Genomic DNA, 24327 nt, shown 5'->3' on the forward strand with positions numbered 1-24327 from the left:
CTACCGCCTGTTGAAGACCAGAGTCTGCTGCTGGAGGACCAGCAGTAACCTGTAGCCCACTGGGGACGAGGCGAGGGCAAGCTTCAAGGAAGAGGGCAACTGAGGCTGAGATTGGCTGTAGTCTGAGACAAATGAGGAAGGAACTGGATGAGACACAGGGTAACAAGCCACTAAAGCAAAGTGATGACCACCAGGATCAGAACAATGGGAGGGGTCAGTCACAGGACTGCACTCATGTATGCATCATTTTGTGTCTACAGTTGCACTGATACATGGAGCTGATATAGACAGACAGACTGAAAGACTACAGTAAAATACACAGTCTGCGATAGGTGGCAGAATAGCTTATTTGGATTTTTTTATTATGTCTGATTCAGTCAGGACAGTCAGGACATAATGGACAGTTGCATTTTGGAATCATCAAAAAAAAATCTTTAAAAAAATTTTTTTTTTTTTTTTTTAAAGATTTTTTGGGGGGGGGGCATTTTCTGCTTTAGAGACAGGATGACATGCAGCAAAGGACGTGAGGTCGGATTCGAACCCCGGTCTCTGTGATTAGGACTAAGCCCTGGTACATGGTACGTGCTCTTAACCGATGCGCCCTGAATCACTACACATTTCAGTTGTTTTCTTTGCTGATGACTTTGGACAATATGTCCACATACCCTAAAATTAAGCTTGAATTGTTGCGTTATAATAATGGCAACTGATTAACAAAGTCTTAGGCATGTGATTTCCATGACTGAAGAGGTCAAAGTCCAGTTAATGTTATACCAAAAGAACAGTGACAACATCAAAAGTCACACACGATTGAAAAACAGTTCTCATTCAACGGAGCTGAGCTACAAAAACTTGTTTACAAAATGGATTTGGTGTCCTCTGTCTTTGGATCCATTGCTCACTGGGTGGACGTCCAGAGTCTGCTCCTCTTCACTGTGCTCTTCCTCCTCATAGCAGATTATCTCAAGACCCGTCGGCCCAGCAGCTTCCCTCCTGGACCCTGGGCATTGCCGTTTGTGGGGAACATATTTACTGTGGACTTCAACAGGGCCCACGAGGCTCTGACTCAGGTAGAACATCACAGGCTAGATGTAAAGTTGTCAAATTGTGTCGCAACTGTTGATTGTTGATTGATTGATTGATTGAATGATTGATGTGACACATGATTTTGTTTGTTAACCATCCTATCCTCTTATATACAGTGTATTCAGAAAGTATTCAGACCCCCTTCACTTTTTTCACTATTGTCATATTGCAGCCTAATGGTACAATCGTTTAAATTCATTTTTTCTATCATTAATCTACTGTTAAGATAGGCTTTTGGGGGTGGAATGTGTGGTAGTAGGTGCTTAGGGAGATCACTGATTGAGACATTTAAGGGGCGTGGTTTTGGTTGGCACGTAGCCTCAGCCGGGCTTGATTAGCGGATGAGCCACAGGTGTGCAGGGGGCCATGCAGTGAGGGCACACGCCAGACGCCAAACAGTAAGAGACGCCACGAAACGCCGACGCTGGAGGACAGAAGTGTTGGCGGACGCTACCCACTCTTCACCCCTTTTCCACACCACCACAAACGGTGCACCTTTATTTTTAACACCTTTTAAAAACTGAATGCCAAAAGGAAGCAGCGCGGGCTGGCAAGGCAGATAGCCGGGCAGCAAAAGGACGCCGGCAGACTGAGCTGGACATGCCACATGCGGACCTTTGAGAGTTAGCAACCTGGCTGGGGTGAGGAATCCATCAAAGCCCACCAACCCCCTTTTCTGGTTAGGTAAGATACACTCACCCAGGAACGGCCAGGTCACACCCTCACGTCTTTCGCATCACGCAGGGAAAGGGAAGACCCAGGGTAAATGTTAGGTACTGTGCTAGCTAGTACCTCAGTAGATTAAGTATTCAGACCCTTTACTCAGTACTTAGTTGAAGCACCTTTGGCAGCAATTACAGCCTCCAGTCTTTTTGGGTATGACTCAACAAGCTTTGCAAACCTCGATTGTGGGATTTTCTGCCATTCTTCTTTGCAAATTCTCTCAAGCTCTGTCAGGTTGGGCTGGGACTGTTGGTAGACAGCAATTTTCAGGTCTCTCCAGAGCTGTTGGACAGGGTTCAAGTCAGGGCTCTGGCTGGGCCACTCTAGGACATTCACAGAGTTGTCCCTAAGCCACCCCTGTGTTGTCTTGGCTGTGTGCTTAGGGTCCCTTTCTTGTTGGAAGGTGAACCTTCGGCCCAGTCTGAGGTCCTGAGCGCTGTGGAGCATATTTTCATTGAGGTTATCTCTGTGGTTTGCTCCATTCAGCTTTCCCTCAGCCCTGACCAGTCTCCCAGTCAGTGCTGCTGAAAAACACCCCCACAGCATGATGCTGCCACCACCATACTTCACTGTTGGGATGGCATTGGGCAGGTGATGAGCGGTGCCTGGTTTCCTCCAGACATAACGTTTGGAATTGAGCCCAAACAGTTCAATCTCAGTTTCAGTCGACCATAGAATCTTGTTCTTCACAGTCTGAGTGTCCTTCAGGTGCTTTTTTGCAAACTCCAAGCGGGCTTTCATGTGTTTTGCACTGAGGAGAGGCTTCCGTCTAGCCACTCTGCCATAAAGTCCAGATCGGTGGAGAGCCGCAGTGATGGTTGTCCTTCTGGAACTTTGTCCCATCTCCACACAGGATCTCTGGAGTTCAGTCAGAGTGACCATCAAGTTCTTCGTAACCTTTCTTACTAAGGCCCTTCTTTCACCATTGCTGAAATTGGCCGGGCGACCAGCTCTTGGAAGAGTCCTGGTTGTGCCAAACTTCTTCAATTTGACAATTATGGAGGCCTCTGTGCTCTTGGGAACCTTCAGTGCAGCAGACATTTTATTGTAGCCTTCTCCAGATCTGTGCCTTGAAACTATCCTGTCTCTGAGTTCTGCAGGCAGTTCCTTTGACATCTTGGCTTGGTTTTTGCTCTGATCTGCCTTGTTAGCTGTGAGGCCATCTATAGAAAGGTGTGTGCCTTTCCAAATCATGACCAATCAATTTAATTTACCACAAGTGGGACTAATCAAGGTGTAGAAACATCTCGGCAATGATCAAGAGAAATGGGAGACACCTGAGCTAAATTTCAAGTGTTGTTGCAAAGGGTCTGAATCAACCTGATCTCACAGAAATCCGTGAAATGAGCACAACCTCTTAACAACGCATTGCGTGCTCCTGGCACATAACCTGTTATAATTATGTGTGGCCACCACAGAAACAGCGTCCACTGAAAGTCAATTAGGATCCGTGTCGTATGGCCACCACGCAAACGCTGTCCACTGAAAGTCAATTTCATGTGGGTGGTAGTTCATAGATCCCGGAAGTGCAAATTTAATCAAAATAAAATAATAAAATAAAAAATAAAAAATCGCCAGTTTTCTAGACTAGGCCTACCATATTGACCCGCATAAAAGACGACCCTGATTTTAAGATGACCCCTCTTTTTCAAGACCATTTTTGGAAAATAGGCTACTTTTTATATGGACAAAATCTTGTTTGAATAAAAAAGCCACCGGCCTGCATCAGGCGGGTCGGCCGCGGCACCGGCTGGTACCGCGCCCACCCGGTCAGGTCTGCGGGATCTGACAGGTGAGCGGTCAGTGCCGCGGTCGGCCCGCCTGGTGCCATGGCCGGTAGGAGTAGTATCTAACATGGAAGGGCGCAAGCCAGTAATTTCGCCTAGGGCGGCACATAGGCAGAACCGCCACTGTATAGTTTATAATGTCATCATTTTCATATTTTTCTAGTCCACAAAAATCACATTTTAAGCCATTTTGAAATCAATGAACGAAATTTTATTTTAATCTGAAAAACACCGGCGTTACCAAGGCAACGCGCTTCATGCAACCTGGTGACTCCCGGCTTCTCGGCTTCAAAGACGTCACGCCGTGGGTGGTGGTTCATAGATCCCGGAAGTGCAAATTTAATCGGTATTCTGAAATAAAGGTCTGATTATTAGCCATAACGTTGTAACCACCCAAGGCAGACTTACCACGAGCTATGAGGATGTGTAACGATGGCATGTGTCCACAAGTCCCGTATAATATCAACTTTATTTTAAGAAAACACGTTTTATTTGCGATGTCATATCACGGAGAAGCACATTACCCATAATCCTAGTGTTTATCAGCGACGTGTCTGAATTGACAGCTTTCATCAATAAAGTCAATAAAATCTAATAAAGTGCATGAAAGTTGATAATGTGCTGATATGTTACGCCATTGAACACAACCCTTTCAGTCAGCGAAACAGAGCGGGTGGACAAACCGTGGAAACACGTCAAAAATAGCACTAAAGATTTATATAGTCTATATATATTTTTTTTTTCATAACACATCTTTATTCGTGGTATAAACATAGGCTACATGTTAAGGTTATGCTTTTGCTGTTGAAAAACTACCGTATGTATGGTTTTTAAACCTAAATTCACAATGTTTATCCTAACCCGGAAGAGGGGTACCAGAACTACAATTCGTGCAGAGTTGCAACACAGAGAGCTGTCCTGCGCCATAGCTTTTGTAGTTCTAACATGTTATGTCTATTATATGAAGTGGTGATCACTAATTTTGCAATCTTAATCAAAGTTTTTGGGTGTGGGAAGAACGCCTGAATGGTCAGATTTAAATTTTTTTTTCTTAAGATAGTGAAATCATGTTTTTTCCATGTTTTGACAGTAGTCGGTGGCGCCCCCTATTGGTTTGCCATCGGACATGATAGTAGAGGTCAAGAGCTTTCCAAAAATGTTGACCCCATGTCTCTACCATATTTTGTTGCTGCACTGTAAGCCTTTAAAAGTGTCTCAGGTGGCCATATTAAGTTAATGGGAAAATCTGAAATATGAAACATTGAGTATTTTATGGGGAAAAAAAGCTTTGAAATGGTCCAAATTGAAAAGTATGACTGTGTATATGACTAACATCAATATTCTAAATAAATTTGGCCATTAAATACCCCCTTAAAGAAGTTTGACTGATTCTATCAAGCTTGGCCCTAAAAGAGGTCTGCAGATGTACACCTGAGACAGCCTTGGCTTGGAGCAAGATGAAAATCAAACTTTGTCACAGAACAACAATGAAGACATCGTTTGAAAGGTCTTGACCTATGGAGTAACATATCTCAGTGTGAGACCAGTGGGCAGTTCCTGCTCCCCACAAGTGCCCTTTGAACCTTGCACCTGAGACACTTTTAAAGGCTTACAGTGCAGCAACAAAATATGGTAGAGACATGGGGTCAACATTTTTGGAAAGCTCTTGACCTCTACTATCATGTCCGATGGCAAACCAATAGGGGGCGCCACCGACTAGTGTCAAAACATGGAAAAAACATGATTTCACTATCTTAAGAAAAAAAAAAATTAAAATCTGACCATTCAGGCGTTCTCCCCACACCCAAAAACTATGATTAAGATTGCAAAATTAGTGATCACCACTTCATATAATAGACATAACATGTTAGAACTACAAAAGCTATGGCGCCGGACAGCTCTGTGTGTTGCAACTCTGCACGAATTGTAGTTCTGGTACCCCTCTTCCGGGTTAGGATAAACATTGTGAATTTAGGTTTAAAAACCATACATACGGTAGTTTTTCAACAGCAAAAGCATAACCGTAACATGTAGCCTATGTTTATACCACGAATAAAGATGTGTTATGAAAAAAAATATATAGGCTATATAGACTATATAAATCTTTAGTGCTATTTTTGACGTGTTTCCACGGTTTGTCCACCCGCTCTGTTTCGCTGACTGAAAGGGTTGTGTTCAATGGCGTAACATATCAGCACATTATCAACTTTCATGCACTTTATTAGATTTTATTGACTTTATTGATGAAAGCTGTCAATTCAGACACGTCGCTGATAAACACTAGGATTATGGGTAATGTAGTGCTTCTCCGTGATATGATATCGCAAATAAAACGTGTTTTCTTAAAATAAAGTTGATATTATACGGGACTTGTGGACACATGCCATCGTTACACATCCTCATAGCTCGTGGTAAGTCTGCCTTGGGTGGTTACAACGTTATGGCTAATAATCAGACCTTTTTTTTCAGAATACCGATTAAATTTGCACTTCCGGGATCTATGAACCACCACCCACGGCGTGACGTCTTTGAAGCCGAGAAGCCGGGAGTCACCAGGTAGCATGAAGCGCGTTGCCTTGGTAACGCCGGTGTTTTTCAGATTAAAATAAAATTTCGTTCATTGATTTCAAAATGGCTTAAAATGTGATTTTTGTGGACTAGAAAAATATGAAAATGATGACAGTATAAACTATACAGTGGCGGTTCTGCCTATGTGCCGCCCTAGGCGAAATTACTGGCTTGCGCCCTTCCATGTTAGATACTACTCCTACCGGCCATGGCACCAGGCGGGCCGACCGCGGCACTGACCGCTCACCTGTCAGATCCCGCAGACCTGACCGGGTGGGCGCGGTACCAGCCGGTGCCGCGGCCGACCCGCCTGATGCAGGCCGGTGGCTTTTTTATTCAAACAAGATTTTGTCCATATAAAAAGTAGCCTATTTTCCAAAAATGGTCTTGAAAAAGAGGGGTCATCTTAAAATCAGGGTCGTCTTTTATGCGGGTCAATATGGTAGGCCTAGTCTAGGAAACTGGCGATTTTTTATTTTTTATTTTATTATTTTATTTTGATTAAATTTGCACTTCCGGGATCTATGAACTACCACCCACATGAAATTGACTTTCAGTGGACAGAGTTTGCGTGGTGGCCATACGACACGGATCCTAATTGACTTTCAGTGGACGCTGTTTCTGTGGTGGCCACACATAATTATAACAGGTTATGTGCCAGGAGCACGCAATGCGTTGTTAAGAGGTTGTGCTCATTTCACGGATTTCTGTGAGATCAGGTTGGTCTGAATATGTCACTTATGGTATTTCAGATTTTCCTTTTTAATGAAGTTGCAAAAATTTCTACAATTCTGTTTTCACTTTGTAATTATTGGATACTGAGTGTAGATGAATGAGAGAAAACATGAATTTAAATGATTGTAGCATCAGGTTGCAACATAAGTGAAAAAAGTGAAGGGGTCTGAATATTTTCTGAATGCACTGTATGTGAACATAGTTCCATCTTAGACAGATAATACATCTTAGACCGTCTCTTGATAATCTTTTTTTTTTTTTTTTTTGGCTATACCATGTATACCTGAAGCTATTCAATTCAATTCAATTTTATTTATTTATATAGCCCAGAATCACAAATTACAAATTTGTCCCAAAGGGCTTTACAGGAGATACAACATCCTCTGTCCTTAGACCCTCACATCAGATGAGAAACAACTCCCTAAAAAACCCCTTTAACAGGGAGAAAAATAGGAAGAAACCTCAGGGGAGCAACAGAGGAGGGATCCCTCCCTAGGACGGACAGATGTGCAATGGATATTGTAAGCACAGAAAACAAAACACAGATAACACAGTGCACGCACAGAAGCAGTATATCAAAAATTATAATGTAAAAGAAGTAATGTAAATGGTTGGCGTATGACGTATGAGACGAGGATGCCGAGCGCTGCCAGATGTACTGGAGCACATCTTCCGAGTGCTTAACAAGCACTTGGAAGACTCACATTGACCATTCACACACACAGAGAGACAAGGGGGACGTTAGTCATAAGAGAGAACAAGAATGATCGATAATTGGATCTGAGTAATCAATCATCTCGTCGGCAGGCAAGTTCTTGGGTTACTTCATCGAGACCGAGAACCAGCCCACCGTACCACTGATTGTCTCACCATAAGTTAAGCTTAAGAGATGAGTTTTGAGTCTAGATTTAAAGGAATCAACAGATTCTGATTGCCTGACGACAACAGGGAGGTTATTCCATAGCAGTGGGGCACGATAGGAAATGGCCCGGCCACCTGCTGACTTCTTGTTAACTTTTGGTAGGCATAGGAGCCCTGCATTTTGAGAGCGGAGAGCCTGAGATGGAAGGTAAGGTTTAAGGAGATCTTAAAGATATGATGGGGCAAACCCATTTAAGATTTTGTAAGTTAACAGAAGCACCTTAAAGTCTGATCTACTTTTGAGCTACTTTAACCATGAACTTTTGCTTCCTCTCCATTCACATGCCCACATCTTCAGCAGGTGAGACTCATGCTGTTGCTCCTGTCTCAAACCTCTTTGCAGTTGGCAGAAACATATGGAGATGTGTACAGCCTGAGAATGGGACAGACATGGATGGTGGTGTTGAATGGTTTCCAGATGCTGAAGGAGGCTCTGGTAACGCAGGGAGACAGCCTGGCAGACCGTCCAGTACTTCCTCTTCAGATGGATATGTTCCACAACCTGGGTGAGACAGGCTTATCATTTTGTAGCTGTTGCAGTTGGTTAACACTGAATATACAATTTATAGGAAAACTGAGGAGTGAATCTATGTTACACTGATCTGTCTCCTAATCAGCATGACAGTTTGTGGTTGTTTTAATTTCTAACCGTCCTGTTACCCTCCTGCCTGGAAATACCTAACTAACATCACTTTTTGCTTAATATGTAACGACTTTTCCTAATTTAATGGGGACAAGTGGATAAACATAAAATGAACACGATGATGTGTTTTCTATGTCCTGGACACATGTTTTAGTCATCAGGGTTTCTTTGGAGTGTGTTTGACCTCAGGCTTTTTTTATCTGTTTAAAACATAAAAAATATCAACATTTTACACACATTTGCTTTAGTTGTTTTGGGTGACACTGAGGAACAAAAACATGGTATTTATAATCTTGCAAAAACTTCCCTCTGCTTTAGGGTCCTCACCTAACAGAACCACATTGTAGTAGTGTGAGATCCACTGATAGTTAATGTGACATATGGGCGGGAGAATCATGATTCCCACAAGAACTTTGATGTATAAAGGGAGGTGAGTGGAGGAGGTTATGTTTTGTTTAAATGGCTATTTAGGTTGTCAAAAAGACACATCAAGTACTTGACACATAAACTTGGGTAATAATTGTTTTTTAAATAAAATATAACCATTTTCTGGGAGTTTAAATTACTGGGGTCAAGGGAGTTTGAACCACTTCATATGCACACCTTAACAATAGTACTGCACACAGTCCTATGCATGAATTAATAGCCTACACCTCTTACTAACGCTGTATAACTGCTGGTCGTTGCATTAATATCCTACAACAGAAGAGACATAGGATTACTATAAAGACAAAATTTATCCCAATGGATCAGGTTAATTTCACTTGAACAACAGATTTCCCAAGCATTTATATAGGCAACGCAAACTTAAATCCATATGATAAAAATTAATCCACAGACCACCAAAGTAACGTTTGACTGTTTAATTAAATCAACTTAAAATTACTCTGGCACAGTTGGACGAGGTGTGCTCCAGAACGGTATGGGCGCTCAAGCACGAGCACATGCATGGTCACGCACACAGCACGCGAACGTGGATACGACGTAAATCATGCCATCCTCCTGCTTCCACAAAATTGTTTAATGCGCGCAGCGCGATTAACTGCGAATCGCGCCATTGCACAATCAATAATCAGCTGATAAAAATAATCAACCAGATCCAGCAGACCTAACCGGGTGGCCACGCACTCTGTGCGGTGCTGGCTGGCACCGAGCAGGCACTGCTCCCCCAAAATTTCACAATGTTTCCAGCCAGGGGAGCTCATGTCACCACTAGGGGAGCTGTGCTCCCCTTAGCTCCCCCTTATTTCGCACCCTGCCTAAAAGTTGTCCATGAATGTCCATGATATACATCAGTGGTTCTCAACCTTTTTGGGGTCCTGGACCCCCTGCATATTTTTGATCGACCCTGAGGAACCCGATCGGGGGGGGGGGGTAGAGGTGCAATTTGTTAGAAACAGCAGAATTGCATTATGGCATTTAATTATTCTTTGAGGAAAATAAGAGCTTTCAGTTGTAACTTCCAGAACAAAACAACTTATGCAGTACTGCAGTGTTTCCAGTTTTCTTTTCCCACAACACTTTCCTGCAGATGTTTCACAATAAAAGCATTATTAAGAAATGAATGGTGTATGCCCACTGAAACGCTAGGGGGCTCTTAATTTGAAAAGGATGCAGATCATGTTAAGTTTATATTAACAGTGTCATGCAGTTACTTTAGCATCTCTGATTAAAATAAAATTAATTAGGGCCTGCTCACATTAGGGCCGTTTGTTCTGTATCCTGCTAAAGCAAAAATGCCCCCCTCCCCAGTCCCTGGCTGGCCTGCACTCACATTACCTAAAGCCCAAACGCGCCCAAGCGCGATTGCCCCCGGTACGTACATGATCACGTTGAAATACGACAACAGGTATGGTCCGACGTCATCATAAATCAGTATAGTTCAAATACATTTACCACGTCTTCCTTTTAACTAAAAGACATTTTTGTTCCTTTTAATAAAACATGGGATGTTTATTTACCTTGACAGTTTCGGAGGTAACTTCCTCCTTCTTCAGAAAGGTCCAACTGACAGCCGGAGCGGCACCTGGCAGAACCGGCAGAACCTGACTGGGTGCCACGGCCGGTGCCGTCCGGCATCAGGTCTGCCGGATCTCCACGCACACAGACTGCTGTACTTTCATTATAAACCGACTTTTGTTTATATGCGGTTGCAGCAGCACAACAGACAGTGACACAGACAACATGGTTGATTATTGATTGCGCAACGCAGCCATTCGCCGGTAATCGCACCGCGCGCATTAAACAATTTTGCAGCGGTAGGAGGAAAGTTGCATGATTTACGTCGTATCAACATTCGCGCGCTGCGTGCGTGACCGTGCATGTGCTCGTGTATGCACCCGTACCGTGCTGAAGCACACCCCTTCCAACCATGCCAGAGGGGAAGTGTACTGTATTCAAGCACAGAACGGAGCGCTCACACTAGTCAAATAATCCGGATTTTAGGGGCAAACGTGCCTGGGCGCTCCTTACACTTGTGAAACAGATGGAATTAGAGAAAAAAAAAGTCCTTTTACCCTCTCTAGTTTAGGTAGATGAAGGTCTCAGTCACATTTGAGTAAAATAATCTTATTTCTATAAATGTCATAGAATCTTTTTAAAAAGATTTTATTTTCACGGACCCCTTGCAATTACACCACGGACCACTAGGGGTCCGCGGACCCCTGGTTGAGAAACACTGATATACATGATTAAAGTTTTTCAGTTTGTCTGAAAAAGATAAACAAAAAAACAAAATGGTATATAAAATAATATGCCCATAGTAAAGCACAACCTGTTCCATTTACACCCTTTTTAGAGGCTCCATAAGAACAATATTTTGATCCCAACTTGCTAACTTTGTGGGAGGAGGAAGGTTCCTGTAAAGTTACCGGGCTCTGGATGTGACGTAATCATTGCGCGACCATTTTGACATTCCCGAAAGTGAACGTTAGCGTCCCTAAAAATGCTGGCTAAAAAGCGTGTTGTTAGCTAATGTTAGCTAGCATGTTAGCGTTAGCTTGGTAGTGTTGGCCGTGTTGCTAGGGACGCCAACGTTAGCTAACGTTAGCTCAAGGTAACGCTAGTGTCCCTAAAAATGCCGGTTATTTTGTCGCTTTCTGTTGACACCATATCGCGCCGTGAGTATGTCCAATTAGCACCAAGTAAACCCCAAGCCCCACCCAGGAGTTTTTCGGGCCGTTCAGAGTACCTACCCCGAGGCAGGGGCTTGTTTAGCCCCTGTAAAAGTTCCAGAACTCTGTCCTTCGGGGGTGGATCCGGCGGTGGAGACACGCAACAACAGCCCCAGCCCTGTAAAATTACCCCGAAGTTCCTGCAGTGGAAATGGGCCTTAAATCTAATCAGTGGATTGCCATGATATTTGGTAAGCGCATTCATACTCCCCAAAGTAAGATTACTGTTGATTTTGATGAGACTACAACTTTTCTTGTAGCACCATCCTGAGGCCAAGGTTTCTCGGTTTCTCAAAATGTTTTTGGGCAGACTGCCGTTAAATCTGGAGAGTGCACTCATTCTCCCCAGACAATGAACCCTTTGAACTTTAATGACCTCATAACCATAGTGACACCCACATGCACAAATTTATGAAACCCTTCTTCCCAATTCCATTCTCCTTATCCTTTCCCTCACTCCCTTGTACACACTTATTTTTGCCCAAAAATTTCAGGCCAATTTCTAAGCTGCCATTTATTTCAAACGTTTTAGAGAGACTTGTTGCCAAACAGCTCACTGTGTCTTAACTGCACGCATTATTTTAGCTAAATTCCAACCATGTTTTTGTTAGAAGCATTCCACTGAAACAGTTCTTTTCAGAGTTTCCATTGCCATTAGGGCTGGGTATTGTTAAGAACCTCACGATTCGATTCGATTTCGATTTCGATTCTTTGGGTAACAATTCGATTCGACTTCGATTCGATATTGATTTAAACACTTCGATATCGATTCTGTAATAAGTCGAAATGCTTAAATAATTTTTGCTGCTGACGTTAACTTGGAGTGACACACCCCCAGCTGAAATAAAACATCTGCCAGTGAGTTTATTAAAAGACAGATGTTTTTATGGCGCCGGCACTGGAAAGCAGTAGCCTATATTTAAATATAACTGTTAATATAAGTTAGTTGTAGATAAAAAAAAAAAATCAGCTGTGTTGGTGAGTTGCTGTCACGGCACCTGCTAGATTAAAAATGACTGAGAAGTCGGCAGAAGTATAACTATCAGTCCATGACTGTTGAATTTTTTCTGATATCAGAGACATGGCTGCAGCCATCTATTACTGGACTTGGCTATTCAACTAGCAAAATGCACGATGCTTTTTATTCTCCCCTGCACCGAAAGGACTGAGCCCTAATTTCGTTGCATTATTATACGTATATGATTGTGCAATGACAATAAAACTCTATCTATCTATCTATCTATCTATGACAAAAATATTTTTTCCAGTGGATATTCTAGTTACAACATGACTGAGCTAGCAGAGCAGCTGGCTGGCTGACAAGGACTAGTTAACGTCAGATCACATGTATTTCCGCAGAAACGGAGAGAATACCGGCAAAAAACATTGATATTTTGAGAGTGAAATGCTCACAGTATGAATACATCTTGATTATACATTTAATTTTGTTGGTAATAGTTGTATAATCGCATTATTACACGAGAGGGTGTGCCTGACCGTCATTATTGTCACTTCAGTGATGCGCCCGTCAGCATCAAGCACACCCTCTCGTGTAATAATGCTTAAAAGGATAAAGGATGTGTCGAGTTGCATCTGTTTGGTTTAGCCACAGGTTGCTGCATAACATCCGCGTGGTGTCAGCTAAGGTGGCTGCGCAGGTTCGCGGTATTATTACACTACCTTAATACTGCCTGGCACAGTTTACACACGACTTGACTCTCGTCTGTCACCTGTGTTCCGGGGTTACATTTAAATCCAAAGTGAGCCCAACGTCAGGTTTTAAAGTCACAGGTGCCGACTTAACGCTACAGCTACTTGTTTTCATGTTGTTGTTGTGTACAGTGTGGCTTCCGTCCGTACAACGTGAATCACACGGAGGTGTTGCTCACCGCGCCCCCTACTGGTTAGGAGTTGAATCGATTCAGAGGCTTTTGTGAATCGATATTGAATTGTGAAAAAAGATATTGCAATGCATTGATGAATCGATATTTTTACCCACCCCTAATTGCCATTGTTACTAAAATTCTGAGATCACCTACTGACAAAGGAGACAGACAACGCCCAGTTGAGTAGTAAATTTTTACTTGCAAGGAGTGAGTAGCTTACCACGTTGGGCAGCGACCTCTCACTGAGGCACTTGTTCACACATCAACAGTTATCTATTCTATTCTAACAGGAAATGAATCCTTATATGGTAATATTCAACAATCCAGCTACAATACAAGGATACAAGGTCATATTACACTCTCACTTGGGTGAAGAGTGGAAAACTACTGTCTACACACTTCTATATAGTGTCATGGAAATAATGGTAATATAATGTAATTTTATAAGATTAAAATGTAATTTTTATAACAGCCATAATGATGTCTTTTGAGGTGGGTGAATGCTCTGTTTTAGTGCCACTGGAAGTTAGCACAATTATTGGTACTGTAGATCACATACTCGTGATTGAAAGGCTTAGGCATTGGGTAGGTGTCTCTGGGAGCACCCTGGACTGCTATTCCTATGTTTCAGTTTTTTCTGTGTCTCTTGGCCCCTACATGTCTGAAACTGTCAGTCTTTCTTGTGGTGTACCCCATGGTTCAGTCTTGGGTCCTAGATTATTTGCTTTGTATATGGCAACCTTAGGTCATATCATAGGCAAGTTTAAAGGTAATTCCTATCACTATTGCGCTGACGACATTCAGCTGTATGTTTCATTCAAGCCTGATAAAACCAACAAACTGTCTTGCACAACTGTCTGATTGGATGTCTAACAACCTTTTACAGCCAAACACAGACAAGACTGAAGGTCTCATTGTTGCTTCAGACAGTACAACTCCCAAGGTATCTCAGTGTATTGAATCCCTTTCATCAGCTGTACAGTTTAATCTTAGAAATCTTAGCATTATTTTTGATTATGCTATGCCCTTTGATCTATTAAATTGTGGGCCAATACATGAGGAAACATTTCAAAACTCAGATCTTTTGTATCACAACACGAGTTAGAGATGATTATTTACACCTTTTATCATCCCGACTAGACTACTGTAATTCCCTTTTCACCTGCCTCAGTGAGTCGTCAGTGGGCTGTCTTCAGATGATGCAGCTGCAAAGCTGTTGACAAGGTCCAAATGAGTCACATCACACACATTTTAAGTTTGTCCCGTTGGCTTCCTATCAAGTTTAGGATTCATTTTAAAATCCTTGTTTTCACATACAAAGCCCTGCGCTGTCAAGCACCTGCCTACTCTATCCTGATATCACTAGCAGGTCACTTAGGTCTTGTGACCAGGGCTTACTGGTTGTCCCTCACTCATGACTTAAAACAAAAGATCACTGGGCGTTTGACGTTGTGGCATCAACAATGTGGAACACCCCCCCTTCAGAGACACGATCTGATCTGTGAAAGGTCTTATACTAAATAAATTTTATTCACTTACTTACTACTTGCATTCTCCTGACATGCACCAAGCCAGTGGTGCACCTCAATCATCGACCTGATAACAAACCATAGCTACCACAATGCCAGTTTATGCTGTTGCTGTGATGGATCAGGTGTGTTCAAACAGAAAACAAGAGTATAAATGAGTGTTTTCCCCTTTCATAGAATGCAAACTATCATAGATCCCAAGCTGGGATCGAAATGTATGTGAATACAATGTGAATAAAATACATGATGCAGACTTCCCTCCATAACTTTTTTCTGCCTCAATCTAGGGATGCTAACCGGTGGCCGTTTGACCGGTTGTTGACCGTTTGAACTTTAACCGAATAATCTTGTCGGTTAATTTTAAGGCCGAACGTGTCGTTGCCGACACAAATGCGCATGTCATATTGTAAATACCGTAACTTCCGTAAAGTTTGCTCTATCGAAAAAAATCCAACTGTTCCTGAAAGCTAAGAAGTTGCTCATGAACCCACATACAGTTTAATACGGTAAACATGGCGACGGGACACTCTGTCGGGCTTGGATTACATCATCACGCACAGAGCTCAGCTCGGTAGAGACAGACCGGAGAAACGAGCCAAGCTCATGGTGATCACGTATAGTTTTGAACAAAGTATGTCATGCAAGTCTGCAAGAGTCATAAAACCACCAAGCAGACTCATCGAGGAATCTGGAGACAATATTTTTCCCGAGGAGAGACAGAGATTCCTTCTACAGCATGGTAAGCAGCATGCGTAAATTACATAATGTTTGTAGGATATCATGTAGGTTATGTACAATATTTGACTTCGGGATGAATAGTGTTCCATATTATCTTATGTCTGAATTGGTTTTGGGCCTGCTGAGGGGACATCCGTGGTACAGAACGGACACAGTCGCGTTCTTTACTGTCTGTAAACTTTACAGACAGTCAAATAATATCCTCGGTTAACCGAAATAAACCGATTAATGAGCCCCGGTGGTCGACCAAGAAAATTTTCCATTTTCGCCATCCCTACCTCAATCCAGCACCCACTAAGGGATGTGCATATGTGGCTGGGCCAAAAGGCCGCACTTTAAAGTACAACTAAATAAATAGGAAAAAAAATACTAAAAACCGACAACGTCACTTAGGGATAGTTAAGTCCACGACCAGTCCAGTCCACAACTCTTGTCTTGTGTGCTTGCAGCTCCTCCACGTCCTCGTAGCTCTCCCACACCAGCTGCCGGGTCCCCCTCACTCCATCACTCCCTGCCAAACAGAGGAACACTGGACGAGTGTGGTGCTCTAATGACTCTAATGACTCTAATTAGGCTACTCCTAAACACACGACCCACTTATAGCCCCCGTGTCCGCCACAAAATATGTCGGCTGTACTCATGGTTATCCCGAGCAACAGCTAGCTAACTGTCGGCCCAGGCCTGAGTGAATTAGCAGTGGCGGACTTTGGCTACTGCACGCCTTCCACGGCACTGCTTGGTCATCCTTCGTGTTGGGGAACTGCTCCGTCACGTTGTGGACTGGCTGTCGATCCACTCACTGGTGGCCTGCCTCAGCTGAACCACTCCGTGGTCAACTCTCCTTCCCGCAGCTCACTCTGTCAATAAAAGCGTGTCCATTCCTTTGTCTCCAGCGTCCCACACCTGTCGCTTGTCTGGTGATTAGTTCTGATTGGGAGTGGGGCTTCCCAGGGGTCATTCACAATAAAAGCAGCAAGCATACTTAAAAACAAATAAATACACTCAACAAACCAATAATTAAAATAAATACGAAAAAAACACAGCAAACTAAGTAAAATGACACACCCACAACATGCATAGTAAAAAACACAGCACTCAGGTAAAACATCAAAAAACAACATGCAATAAAACACCACATGCAATATTTCCGGCCCTGTCACACATACATTACACTTATCTGCAAAGACATGTTAAGGTGTGGTCTGAGGACAGTACTAAAACCTTGCAGGGGTGCTTTGACTGCACTATGTGGGAGGTCTTTGACAACGATGATATTGACAAACACACCATGCATATGTCTGATTATATAAATTTCTGTGTGGACATGGTGGTCCCAACCAAAAGGGTCAAAGTTTACGCAAATGACAAACCCTGGGTGTCAAGTAAACTAAAACACCTTATCAGACAGAAAAAACACACTTACAGGAACCATGATGAAACAGCCAGAAGGGATCTCCAGAGACAAATTAAAAGACAGATTACGGTGGACAAGTACAACTATGGACAAAAGCTAGAGGGCACCCTGACATCGGGCAATCCTAGGGAGGCGTGGCAAAGCATTAAAACTATGACAAACGTCCCGCATAAAGGCAGGGGCAAGGTCTCCCTTGACTGTCATGGAACTGAGGGTTTGGAAATGGCCAACCAGTTCAACAGCTTTTTCTGTCGCTTTGACAGCGGAAGAGGAAATGACTTCTCCAAACTGGCATTGACCTCTCCTGATCTTCCCTCGGACTTTATTAAAGTCTCAGAAGTCCAACAGCTGTTTAGAGACCGCAATCCCAGGAAGAGCCCCGGCCCTGACAACGTTTGTGGGAGAGTACTCAAGCACTGTGCGGAACAGCTGGCACCAATTTTTACTGACATTTTTAGATCTTCTTTTAACAGTCATAGGATACCAAACATTTGGAAGGCATCCATAATTGTACCCGTCCCCAAATCTCTGAGACCTTCTGGCCCTAAAGATTTTAGACCTGTTGCTCTTACATCACTGGTTATGAAGTGTTTCGAACGCCTTGTGAAGAGATACATTATCTCCCAAACACAGCATCTTATTGACCCCCTGCAATTCGCCTATCAAGCCTCTAGGGGGGTGGAAGATGCTGTACTGACTCTGTTGCACATGTTACACTCACATCTTGAGAAGCCAAAGACACATGCAAAGATTCTGTTTGTTGATTTTTCTTCTGCATTCAACACAATTCTACCCAGTATTTTAGCAGATAAATTGGTAAAAGAATTTTCACTCCCATCTAACCTGATTTTATGGATTGTGGATTTTCTTAGCAGTAGAACACAGCAGGTCAGAATAGGAAAATCACTCTCACATAAACTCATCACTTCCACAGGCTCTCCACAGGGTTGTGTTTTATCTCCACTGTTATTTATTTTGTACACAAACTCATGCACAAGCACTTTCCCAAATAGGCACTTTATAAAGTATGCTGATGACACAGCATTGGTAAACCTCCTCCAGGATGGAGAGGAGGAGCATGGCCCCGTCTTGGACTTTTTCTTTAAATGGTGTGAGGGTGCGAACCTCATCCTCAACACCTCAAAAACGAAGATGGCTGTCGATTTCAGGAAGTGCAGCTCATCTCAGCCCACCCTCATAAATGGAGAACCGATCCAGTCCGTTACGGAGTACAAATACCTTGGGGTTGTGCTTGACCACAAACTCAAGTGGGACTGCTGGTCTGACTGCCTGTGTGCAAAAGTGCAACAAAGAATGTACTTCTTAAAGAAACTTTTATCATTTAATGTGAACTCCAAAATACTCCACATGTTTTATTGTGCTTTTATTGAAAGTGTCCTGTGCTTCTGTATTATTTGCTGGTTTGGAAATGCTTCTGAGGCCCAGAAAAATGCTACAAGGAAGATTGTAACAACAGCCAGTAAACTTTTAGGTACATCTCTTCCAAGCCTTGATGGCACTTATAAAGACCGTGTTTTGAGGAAGGCAAATTCAATCATGAGTGATGACAGACATCCACCTGCAAACTGTTTCAATCTTCTGCCATCTGCACGACGCTACTGCGCCCCCCTGTTCACGAAAAACCGGTCCAAACACTCGTTTATTCCACAAGCCATCAGATTCTTAAACACAACCAAGTAACAGGGTGTCCAGCTGGTCTGGCCCAAGTGTTTCTATTTGAGGATACTTGTGTTTACAAACACTATTCATTTTTTCTTTTCCTTATGTATACCTCTTGTGCTTGTATGACTGTGGATGTGTTAAATTGTTGTTTTATGTAATGTCGTGAGAATTTCTCTGCTGCAAATCAAATTTCCCCAAGGGGACAAATAAATGCATAATAATTATCCTATATCTTTCCCATACTGAAGTTCTTTTTATACTTTTGACAAATTTGTTCAATCCCTGTATGTTTCCCATCAGGTTTAATTTCTAGTAATGGACATTTATGGAAGCAGCAAAGGCGCTTTGCACTTTCGACCCTCAAATACTTTGGAGTTGGCAGGAAATCCCTGGAACATGCCATTCTGGATGAATTTACATATTCTGGTAAAAACATCAGTGACCTGAAAGGTAAATAAAGGGGAAAAACAGTGACACATTTAATAATTAACAGATACACCATTTACATAAAATTGTTTGTTTTACCTGTCCAGGCAAACCCTTTAATCCCCACGTAATCATCAACAATGCTGTGTCCAACATCATCTGCTCCCTTGTTTTTGGTCATCGCTTTGAGTATGAGGACGAGAGGTTCATAAAACTTATAAAGAGATTTGACAGCGCTCTTCAGATTGCAGCTTCTCTTTGGGCGCGGGCAAGTAAAACACACTTTAACCAGCTCAAGATGACTGGACAGTGTTGACATTTGGAAATGTGCACGATACATGAGAAGTGATGGATAGACCTACACCACCAATTGTCAATGACAGTTAAGCAGGTTACCACAAATAAATGAGGAACACTGATCCTTTTTTTTTTTTTTTGCTAAAATTTCTCATCATCATGTTTTTAATACCTAATTTTGTAGCTCTACAACGCATTCCCTTTGCTGATGAGATGTTTGCCAGGGCCACATCAGACAGTCCAGCAGTTTTGGAGTGAAGTGAAGGACATGATACGGTCAGAGATTGAAGAACACAAAAAGGACTGGAACCCTGCAGAGCCGAGAGACTACATCGACTGCTACCTGACAGAGATTCAAATGGTGAGTGACAGCAGAAAGAAAGTTACTGTCTCAATGTAAAATTCAACTTTTTATGCAGCATGAGTGAAAATAAACTTTTGTTGAGTGGGTTTCTGCCCACCATCTTTTACTGAAGCAAAATATTAACATATTTAAAAAACTTTCTAAAAACGCTGACTTGAAAACAAATACAGTTACCATCAACAATGCAGGGCCGGATCCAAATTATTTTCAGGTGGGCGGCACAGGGGGGACTAATGAAAAAGTTTTCAAGTAATGATCAATAGGTTTTTCACACTGATTTGAAAGGTAAATCCACAGTTACCATCAACAATGTTGTTACTGCCTTGGCTGGACTATATATTTGGGGTAGTATTGACATCTAAGTGTAACCCCACCCAGAGGGTGGACACAAACAAATTAGGGTTCAGAGAGAGCGGAGAGACGTGTATTCAGTTCACAATTAAAAGTTTATTATAAAAAAAAAAAAAAAAACAACTTCGATTGAATGGGCCTGTGAAATAAAAAGGACAAGCAACAGTCAAGGAAGTTTATTTAACAAATATTAATCTGTCAGGTATAAGTATCTGCCCTAGAAGCTAAAGGAGAAAGAAAAGGGGCAGTGGATCTCCTGCAGGGAGGTTTCGATTGCGGCCCAGGAAACAACCCATGCACATATGACCACACTGCAAGCCACACGGTCCTAATAATGAAAAAAAAAAAAAAAAAAAAAAACAGACAACACCAATGCTGTGTCTCAAATCGCACACTTCTGCACTTACACTTAGTATTTTGAGTGCATAAGTGCGTTCACACTGAAAATACTAACAAAATGCAGTGCACTGCAAATTACCCGGATGTACACTCAAAACGGTCAAAAAGTTGAGTGTGGAACGATGGACACTTCTCACCCTAACGGCACCACTGACCAGAAGTAGCTAGCTAAAAAAGCTGAGTTTACTTTTCGTTTTACGACTGTTAATATGTCACTTTATTAAGTTTTAATTTTTTTTCAGGCGAGAAAGTAACTACGTAGATTCCAAATATGTGGTCAGTTTGCCCAAATAACGTCTGTTTTGAAAATTGCTTCGACGTTTTCGGATAACTCTCAAGCTAGCGATTGTGCAAAGTACAGTCACTTCCGGTTGTTTACAAAAATAAAAAACTAATACATTAGAAGCAGTGGTGATGCTTTTATTTTGAAGATAGGATGTATACACGTCTACTTCTGGATAACTTTACCACCGAAAACCAAAGCCGGCCGCAGCTCCGGTCGGCATCAGGCGGACCAGCCGCGGCTCCGGTCGGCATCAGGCGGGCCGGCTGCAGCTCCGGCTGGTACCGCGCCCACCCGGTCAGGTCTGCCGGATCTGACAGGTGAGCGGCCGGTGCCGCGGGGCTCGCCTGATGCCGACTGTGGCGATCGTAATTTCCGGTAAGTGCACAACGGGAAGTGCGGCAATTGAGACACCCTTCTCTGTCAAAATTCGCGCACTGTTCCGGTAAGTGTACTGTCAGCTAAGTGTACTTACAGACAGTGCACTGAAGTGCGGAAGTGCGCGATTTGAGACACAGCACAAGTGACCACTATGATCAAGTCATAGACCAAAACCACACAGCAAGCAAGAGAGAGAGGCCCAAGTAGCTACTCTCCGCAGGTCTCCACACTGCCTAGAAAAACACAACAAAACAAAACTATGCAATAAGAGTCAGTTGGTAGTACAATATGGTTAAAAAGGCATCTTAAAATTCAATACAATATAAGACCCAACATTCACAGCCCTGGTATAAACTTGAGGGTCGCAGGTACACAGTTTTACAGTTCCATACAATCTTGCTGAAAACCCAAGAGAAGACCCTCCAACATGGGCCAGGCAGCATTGTTGGATTTAACCTCAGCAAAGCAGCAGTCTGGCAACCAGGCTAAAGGGAAAAATGACAGTTATATGTGATAATGGGCCAAAATACCTCAGAGGGACTAACCCTCCTACTTTACCTCTTAAATTTTAGTACCTTTCCACCTTGGGGACCCTTCACCAATACAGATAAATGGCTGCCCTGTACCTCACACTGGGGACAGCACACTGTGTCAGCTCCTAGGAAAAAAATCAGATCACTCACTACTACTTATGAGTGCAAAAAAACAAATTTAGGGGCTGCGGCCTACCTTTTCAGTACCTTTTCGTGCCTAACCGGCACGCCTCAACCGGATCACTGCGATTTCAGCTGCACCACAACTCTACATACAAAGATACAAATTTACACCACAGCCACAAATGACTGCCAACATACAATCACCCACAAGCTTACCTGCACAAACAATCCTCCCTGCAGCTACCAGGCCTCAAACAAAGAGGCCCTGATTGTCTCCACCTGGGCTTATATGGGCATTGTAACCCTGCCTACTAGGAGCGGTGCTCCCTGCACAGAGGCCAGTCCTCACATAAGTATTTTTCCAGTATGTTATGATGATTTATATATTTGTGTGTATTCTCAGAAAAAGGGAGATGCTGAGTCCACTTTCAGTGAGGAGAACCTGGTGATGTGTACCTTGGATCTGTTTGTTGCTGGCTCCGAAACCACATCTACGACCCTGCGCTGGGCCTTCCTCTACATGGCAAAGTACCCCGAGATTCAGGGTGGGAAGACTGAACAGGCCTGTTTGATGGCATGCATTGCAAACTTGTCTTTGTTGATTTAATTAACAAAAACAAGTGTTTGCAGTGTTTAAATCTACACCCATCACATTTGTTTAAATATTGTTGATAGTTTTGGTCAGTCACCCTACAACCATGTCAGTCCAGCATCATTGAGCAATTATTCAGAAATTCTTCAGCCGATGATCAGCACTGGGACAGGATAAAATCTTTCTTCAGTTCTTTTGTGTTTAAAGTCTGTGTTTGGATTACTGAGGCATTGAACTCTGGCGACGGGCTGAAAAAACAAACTTCAACAGATCATATAAAGTTTTTGGATTCTGTGCTGACGTAAATGGTGCAAGTGACGTGGACATCTGCTGAATGAACTCATTCTGTGCAGCAAAATGTAACTTTTAAAAAATAACTTGAATACTGCAAATCAACAGTTAATCCAACAAGACACGGTTCATGCAGTCCTAGAAGGTTGTTCTACAAGTCTGTGTTATGTACCCTGAAACCTTCTTGATGAGTCCTAGGGCTCTTTTAACTATGAAACTGTCTTATCTGTTCTTGTTCTGTTTGATAGAAAAGGTCCAGGCAGAGATAGACAGAGTGATTGGACACTCCAGACAGCCATCCATGATGGACCGTGCTAATCTTCCTTATACTGACGCTGTCATCCATGAGATCCAGAGGATGGGAAACATAGTTCCCCTCAGCCTGCATCATAGCACCAACAGGGACATCCAGCTGGGAGACTACACCATCCCAAAGGTCACTACTCAGGCAGTGTACTATAGACATATGCATGATTAAGGATTAGCATACCACACTTCATATACCATTTTGTATTTGAATCAGTGATGATTGCAATCTGATCATCAGGGTGTTGTAATAATTCCCAATCTGACCTCGGTGCTGTTCGACAAGAGGGAATGGGAGACACCATACACCTTTAACCCAGAACACTTTCTAAATGAGGAGGGCAAGTTTGTGAAGCGAGCTGCTTTCATCCCTTTCTCTGCTGGTGAGGAGCAACAAAATGATTCACTCATTCATTCATTGTATTTATTGTTCATGTGTAAGGTATTGCAGTGGGCACAGTGGTGATGCCAGCGGTTTGCCAGCTTTTGTTATCACAGCACTTGTCATAACAACTATTTCTACATCCTGTAAACACCTAATGAGAATTGCAACCACAGTTTTTTTGATCAGTGTGATAGTGTGAAAGAACCATTTGATTTATTTCTCATTTCAACAAGAGAGAATGTTTTTCTTTCACAGGTAAACGAGTGTGTCTGGGGGAGAACCTGGCTAGGATGGAGATTTTCCTCTTCTTCACCTCCTTCATGCAGCGGTTCACCTTCTCCATGCCTGCTGGCACGAAACCTGTACTTGACTACTGCTTTGGGGTCACTCTGGCACCAGCTCCCTATGAAATCTGTGCCACCCTGCGTCAAGAGTAGTGGAAAAGGAATCCAAAAAGCAACAACCATAAAGATTTTTGTTGGCTTTTGGAGCACTTTTCCATGGCTCTATCATCATGTTTAGGGTTAAACTGATAAATTGGGCTTTGTGATGTGAGATCAGATATTAGTCATGTAGTCAGTTGCTGAGATTAGATTTCACCCTTACCCAAAAAAAATGGACTCTTATATCTGCAATTTATTTTTGCACATTTATTCTTTTGTCTATTTTCTCAGTAATTATTTTGTAAATAGTATCTTTATGTAACAACA

The 24327-nt window shown here is 42.7% G+C and overlaps 1 protein-coding gene across 1 annotated transcript; it reads left to right on the forward strand.

The window, feature by feature from the left end:
• The first annotated feature begins 863 nt into the window (after positions 1 to 863).
• On the forward strand, positions 864 to 24054 carry LOC115357937 (cytochrome P450 2J2-like). The gene is made up of 9 exons (XM_030049696.1): positions 864 to 1070; positions 8164 to 8326; positions 19187 to 19336; positions 19420 to 19580; positions 19794 to 19970; positions 22447 to 22588; positions 23175 to 23362; positions 23474 to 23615; positions 23873 to 24054. Exons 1-9 carry the CDS (start codon positions 864 to 866, stop codon positions 24052 to 24054), a joined length of 1512 nt encoding a protein of 503 aa, XP_029905556.1.
• The last annotated feature ends 273 nt before the right edge of the window (positions 24055 to 24327 follow it).

This window comes from Myripristis murdjan, chromosome 4 (assembly GCF_902150065.1).
Source record: "Myripristis murdjan chromosome 4, fMyrMur1.1, whole genome shotgun sequence".
Lineage (NCBI taxonomy): Eukaryota > Metazoa > Chordata > Actinopteri > Holocentriformes > Holocentridae > Myripristis > Myripristis murdjan.